The sequence below is a fragment of the Sorex fumeus genome, unplaced genomic scaffold (genome assembly GCF_029834395.1).
Source record: "Sorex fumeus unplaced genomic scaffold, SorFum_2.1 ptg000013l, whole genome shotgun sequence".
NCBI lineage: Eukaryota > Metazoa > Chordata > Mammalia > Eulipotyphla > Soricidae > Sorex > Sorex fumeus.
In genome coordinates this window covers 1,989,388-1,996,387 of record NW_026606070.1, presented here as the reverse complement: position 1 = coordinate 1,996,387, position 7,000 = coordinate 1,989,388, and the positions used below count along the sequence as shown (strand labels likewise).

The 7,000-nt window shown below is 44.1% G+C and overlaps 1 protein-coding gene across 1 annotated transcript; it reads left to right on the top strand.

Moving 5' to 3' along the window:
* Positions 1–1,363: 1,363 nt before the first annotated feature.
* DSPP (dentin sialophosphoprotein) lies at positions 1,364–6,774 on the top strand. The gene is made up of 4 exons (XM_056111528.1): positions 1,364–1,414; positions 2,658–2,744; positions 3,150–4,133; positions 4,804–6,774. Exons 1-4 carry the CDS (start codon positions 1,364–1,366, stop codon positions 6,772–6,774), a joined length of 3,093 nt encoding a protein of 1,030 aa, XP_055967503.1.
* Positions 6,775–7,000: the final 226 nt, after the last annotated feature.

Below are 7,000 nucleotides of genomic sequence, written 5' to 3'. Positions count from 1 at the left end.
AGCAGGGCTGGCAAGGGGAGGAAGGAAGAGCGCAGGCTGCCTTACGACATTGCAGTGTAGATGCTCCTGAGTGGTCAAAGGGATGGAGACACCCAACATCCTATGAGACAGCTTCAGAGAAGGTCTTAGAGCAGATTCTTCTGCTGTGGTAACTAAGAGAATCCTGGAATGTAGGTTTTTCCAGATGGAGCAAGGTTATTCACAAAGCTTATACACCTAGTAGCAGAGGTAAATGTCGAATCCAGGTCTCCAAATTCAAAGTTCCTCTTCTTTTCATTAGCTTAAGATTTTTCATATTAATAATTCCTTACTCTTACTGTCTGGTATAGATGTAGTGTAAGGAATTGGGTAGATAATAAGTACTTCATTTTCTAATCCCAATCTGAGCAGAATTAGTTATTCTTCAAAGAATCTATCTAAAAGTGATGTCATTCCCACCAAGAACATCAGGGTAAAGTTGTGACTATACCTTTGATTTATTTTATTTTACTTGGGGGAGGGAGCGATGGCACAATGGGTAAGGCATTTGCCTTGCACATGGCCGACATGGTTGACCAGGGTTCTATTCCTCCACCCCTCTCGGAGAGCCTGGCAAGCTACCGAGAGTATCTCGCCCACATGGCAAAGCCTGGAAAGCTACCCACGAAGTATTCAATGCCAAAAACAGTAACAACAAGTCTCACGATTTGTTGTGAGACGTTACTGGTGCATGTTCAATCAAATCGATGAATAATGGGAGAACAGTGCTACAGTGCTACTTGGGGGAGGGGATGGACCACACTTAGTGGTGGTCTCGGGCTACTCTGGGCTTGTGACTGGGGTACTTCCTGTGGCTTTTTTTGAAAATCATGAGGTACTGAGGGTAGGACCAAGACTCTCTACAGTCCCATGAGTTTATCTTTTATACCATCATGGTGGTCCCCCTTCCTTGGCATGGGCAAGAAAAATCCAGGTGGGTTTGCTAATGATAGGAAACTATAATGTCTGATACATGGCTGACCCGAGTTCGATTCCTCCGCCCCTCTCGGAGAGCCCGGCAAGCTACCAAGAGTATTCGATATGCCAGACACAGTAACAACAAAGTCTCCAATGGAGACGTTACTGGGCCCGCTCGAGCAAATCGATGATCAACGGGAGGGCCTTTACTTTTAAAGTCTCTGCATATCACCATGATGGTGCCTCGGATGTTTTGAAACATGAAATCTCAGCATCCCATTTCGCACATTGTTGACATACTTCCTGACCAGGAAAAAAAGTTAATTCTTATAAACTGAAAAATATACTACTGTGGTTAGAATTTTGGGGATTTTAATAATTTTATGCTATTCTTTTTTATAGCCATTGATGAACATTCTTAAAGAAAATGAAGATCATTGTGTATGTTTGCATTTGTGTGGCTGCATGGGCAATTCCAGTAAGTACAATTTCCTCCTATCTTGGCTTTCTCTTGGACCCAGCATTAAAAAATACAGACCCATAATAATTTATATATATGTAAATACATATGCTTAAGACTTTATACATAGCTGAGTCTAAACAGTTATATTCACTTGAAGGACTGATAAAATATCTTTGTATTCTCAACAAAATCAAATATATACTTCATATTCAAACTTCTTTTCTACAATCCAAACTCAAGTTTTGTAGGGATTATTACTTTATTTATTTTTGCTTCTTTGAAATGAATCTACAGTGCTGAGTTAACTGCCATCTCCTTGCTTGGAAACCACTCCTGCAGATTTTTTATTTTAAAATAACATACATTGGGCTGGAGCGATAGCACAGCGGGTAGGGCATTTGCCTTGCATGCGGCTGGCCCGGGTTCGATTCCCAGAATCCCATATGGTCCCCTGAGCACCGCCAGAGGTAATTCCTGAGTGCAAAGCCAGGAGTAACCCCTGTGCATCGCTGGGTGTCGCCCAAAAAGCAAAATAAATAAATAAATAAATAAATAAAATAACATACATTGGTATCTATTTGGTGAAAACTTTCTTTTCTATTTTAAACATGGGCTGGAGCGATAGTACAGTGGGTGGGGTGTTTACCTTGCACACAGTACACCCATGTTCGATTCCTCCGTCCTTCTCGGACAGCCCTGCAAGCTACCAAGAATATCCCCTCCCCCCCCGCCCCCCGCAGGGCAAAGCCTGGCAAGCTACCCGTGACATATTCAATATGCCAAAAACAGTAACAAATCTCACAGTGGAGACGTTACTGGTGCCTGCTCAAGCAAATCGATGAACAATGGGAGGACAGTGCTACAGTGCTCTTTCAAACATGCTCCTAACAAACACAGTAGTATGATACTTGATTTTTCTTATGCACTAGTTTTATTTATATCTATTGTTTTCTTGAGAATTGTGTCAGGACTATATTTAGGGTTGATGTTACACTATTAAAAGTCTTATTCAGTCTTATACCTTGTCTGAATAACATATTTCTCTTTCATTGTGGGTGAGTGGTCTGGTTAATAATTCAATAAATTGATAATAGTGTTATTAAAATAGTGTTGGAAATAATTGTATACTTAGTTCAAATTCCACATGAGTCCTGCAGCAAACACAAACACTTCTCTTTTCTACCCCAGGGAAAATGTATATGTATATGCATGTGCATATTGAGAATATGTACAATTCCAATGGCTTCTATTTTGGCAGGTTCCTCAGCTCAAGCCACTGGAGAGACATGCTGTTGACCAATCTATGAATGTAAATCTTCCGGCAAAATCAAAAGTGCCAATACAGGTATACAATATAAAATGTTTCTAAGCCATTTTTAGATTTCATTAACTTATGAAAAATAATGCTCATATTTTCTTTCTTTTGTAGTTGAGATGACATGGTTATACTAGTGGTTATACCATTCATGCTTATGGTATACAAAGTTACTATCCCTCCACCCCTTCCAATGTGACTAAGTCCCTTTTTTTTGTCCTACTGTCACTGTTTAATCTGACCTTCCTCTTCTTCACCTTCCCCCACCAAACTTGATAGTCTCACTTCTGAATTCCAAGTCCAAGCGTAGGCTCTTATTAAATTCCATCTCTTCCTTTCCCTTCTTTTGTTTCTTTATAAGCTACAGATGGGTGCTTTTATTTTCAGTTTGCTTTGCATCAGGATGAAACCCATTTTTATTGCTTTCCTTTGCAGAATGAGTTAAATGCTGACAACAACACCAAAGAAAATGGTGCCCCTTTGCATGAAAATCAGGGAGAAAGTCGGTCTCATGTTAAAGACCATCACAAAGGAGAGAGAAATGGCTCTGAGTGGGCCACTGTAGGAGAGAAAAGTTCTTCCCATTTCACATTTGCAAATGAAGTGGACAATACTGAGGATCAGAATGGGACCACGGGAAAATCAGCAGCATATGGATATGATGAGATCCATGGACAAGAAACTAATGCCGCAGCGAATGGCATCCGGGGACGAGTGATCATCACTGACACTTCCGGAGCAACAAATGGGAGTGGTATTATCGGAAACACTGAGGACAATTCAAAGAACACGTCTGCTGCAGTTGCCCATCAGCGTGGGGACAACCCTGCTGTTGTTCATGAGGACAGACAGCAAGTGATTGAAAGCAATAACGGTACAATCCTGGAAGACGAAACACTGGGGACGACCTGTGGGAATGAGGGAAATGCAAGTGAAACCACAGCTCAGACAGAGGCTGGGATCAATGAGAATGAGGGGACAGGGGTAACACCAGGGGTCAGTGGAACCGGTGACAGGCAAGATCCGGGTCTGGATGATTCTGAAGGGAATCCCAGTGGGAATGGAGAAGATGAAGATGAAGACAAAGGCTCTGGTGACGATGAAAGTGATGACACAGAGAATGGGAAAGAGGGTGCTGAGAAGAGTCCGGGGCAGGGGAAAGAAGACAATGAGAATAGCCTGGGTCAAGAGTCAATAAGTAGTGAAGACGATGGCCCCAAAGGCCAAGGAGAACCCCATGCAAGTGATGGAGATAACACTTCCAAGAGTGAAGAGAATGACGCTAATATACCACAAGACAAGGGTAACCAGCGGATGGAGGACAACCCCAAACCCAGTAACAGAGAAAACAAAGGTGTGGGAAATGCAGTCAGTCAACAACTAGAGACAAATGTTATTACTGGCAAGAGTCAAGCTAAGGTTAGTCTGTGAAGCTTATTGCTTTCAATGACAATTGGCATTTTTTTCTTCCCTTTCTCCTGCCTCTCACATTAGTACAAAACAAACATCCAGTGCATGTCTGCACCTAAATTCTCTGGAAATTTAATGATAAAATGAGAGTCCCTACTAGACTCCAATATAGAAAAAAATTATTGTTTATTGTTTTGTTGTTTTTTGCTTTTTGTTTTTTTTGGTGAGGGGGTCACACCCGGTGATGCACAGGAGTTACTCCTGGCTCTGCACTCGGCAATTACTCCTGGTGGTGCTCAGGGGACTATATAGGATGCTGGGAATTGAACCTGGGTTGGCCGCATGCAAGGCAAGCAGGCAAGACAATCACCCTACCCGCTGTACTATCGCTCCAGCCCCAATATAGAAAAATTTTAGACGTTTCAGAAAATTTGATCGCAATCTTTGAAAAAGCTTAAGTAAATTGATCTATGCATCATATAACTGATTATAAAATTTCCTATTTGGCAAATACATGAAGGTTTTTAGAAGCACCACTCCTTGCCTAAACGTATTTTTGAGGCAATGGAAGCTAAACTGTTTATCTGGTCACTTTCTTTGGTGAGTTTTCCTCAGACCAACACAATCTTGTGTAAAATTCACAAATTAATCTTTCTCCCCCCACCCCATTTTCCCACAGGAAATAGAAACCAAAGGTCCTAGCAATGGAAACAGAAACAATACTACCAAAGTACTTGGGAAAGTCAACGAAGACAAAGAGACTAAAGGACAACCTGGAGTGATCACGAGCAAAGGAAACGTCAAGACACAAGAAGTCAACGTCAATGTGGGACGTGGCCAGAAAGCAGAGCCTGGAAACACGTTTGGACCCAGCAGAACAGGTAGTGGCAGTCATAGTGGTGGTTATGACAGCTATGAATTCGATGATGAGTCCATGCAAGGAGATGACCCCAATAGCAGTGACGAGTCTAACGGCCAGGACAATGCCAATTCCGAAGGTGACAGCGATAGCAATAGCCAAGGAGATGTCTCTTACAGCTCCCAGGATTCAAGTGATGACGGGGATGACGGGGATTCCACAGGAGGAGAGGACGATGACAGTGAAAGCACTTCGGACGCTAGCGAGAGTGACAGTGGGGGCCATGGGGACAGCGAGAGTGAGGACAACAGCAAGTCAGACAGTAGCACGGAAAAATCAGACAGCAGCGACAGCAGCAGCGACAGTAGCAGTGACAGCAGTGACAGTAGTGACAGCAGTGACAGCAGCGACAGTAGCAGTGACAGCAGTGACAGTAGTGACAGCAGTGACAGCAGCGACAGTAGCAGTGACAGTAGTGACAGCAGTGACAGCAGCGATAGTAGCAGTGACAGTAGTGACAGCAGTGACAGTAGTGACAGCAGCGATAGCAGTGACAGTAGCAGTGACAGCAGTGACAGTAGTGACAGCAGTGACAGTAGTGACAGCAGTGACAGTAGCAGTGATAGCAGTGACAGCAGCGACAGTAGTGACAGCAGCGACAGCAACGACAGTAGCAGTGATAGCAGTGACAGTAGTGACAGCAGTGACAGTAGTGACAGCAGTGACAGCAGCGACAGTAGTGACAGTAGTGACAGTAGCAGTGACAGCAGCGACAGTAGCAGTGACAGCAGCGACAGTAGTGACAGTAGTGACAGTAGCAGTGACAGCAGCGACAGTAGCAGTGACAGCAGTGACAGTAGTAGCAGCAGTGACAGCAGTGATAGTGACAGCAAATCAGACAGTAGTAACAGCAGTGATAGCAAATCAGATAGTAGTAATAGTGATAGTGACAGCAGTGACAGCAGCGACAGTAGCAGTGACAGCAGTGACAGCAGCGACAGTAGTGACAGCAGTGACAGTAGTGACAGCAGTGACAGCAGTAACAGCAGTGATAGCAGTGACAGTAGTGACAGCAGCGACAGTAGTGACAGCAGTGACAGCAGTGATAGCAGTGACAGCAGTGACAGCAGTGACAGTAGTGACAGCAGTGACAGCAGTGATAGCAGTGACAGCAGTGACAGCAGTGACAGCAGCGACAGTAGTGACAGCAGCGACAGTAGTGACAGCAGTGATAGCAGTGACAGCAGTGACAGCAGCGACAGTAGTGACAGCAGCGACAGCAGTGACAGCAGTGATAGCAGTGACAGCAGTGACAGTGACAGCAGTGACAGCAGTGACAGCAGCGACAGCAGTGACAGCAGTGACAGTAGTGACAGCAGTGACAGCAATGACAGCAGCGACAGTAGTGACAGTAGCGACAGCAGTGACAGCAGTGACAGCAGTGATAGCAGTGACAGTAGTGACAGCAGTGACAGCAGTGATAGCAGTGACAGCAGTGACAGTGACAGCAGTGACAGCAGTGATAGCAGTGACAGCAGTGACAGTGACAGCAGTGACAGCAGTGATAGCAGTGACAGCAGCGACAGCAGTGACAGCAACAACAGCAGTGATAGCAGTGACAGCAGCGATGGTGACAACGGTGACGATAAAAAAAGCAGCGACAGTGCATCTGACAACAGAGGTGACAATCACAGGAAAAGCAAGTCTAGTAAGAAGCACCACAATAAAAATGACAGCAGTGACAGTATCAGTGAAGGCAGTGATAGTAATCATTCAACCAGTGATGATTAAAACCAAAATATCCCACAAGTTTCCTTTTCTGAAACGTTTATTTGAGCAGTTGATAGGAGATGAGTATTTCCAGGAAAGCAGAGCAAAGGGAGAAATAAATAGGAGACGTACTTAAACATTCACAAACTGAGAGGAAACCATACTGTTGGATTTAAAAACAAGACCCAACTCTGTGTGAGAGAGAATTGGAGGGCTTAAGGTATATTCACCCTGAACTATACCTTCT

Bases quoted from the DNA above. Each gene is read 5' to 3' on its own strand.
- DSPP (XM_056111528.1), top strand. From the start codon at position 1,364: ATGAAGATCATTGTGTATGTTTGCATTTGTGTGGCTGCATGGGCAATT. The intron at 1,415-2,657 runs GTAAGTACAATT...CTATTTTGGCAG, and splicing joins TGGCTGCATGGGCAATTCCA to GTTCCTCAGCTCAAGCCACT. The intron at 2,745-3,149 runs GTATACAATATA...TTTCCTTTGCAG, and splicing joins AATCAAAAGTGCCAATACAG to AATGAGTTAAATGCTGACAA.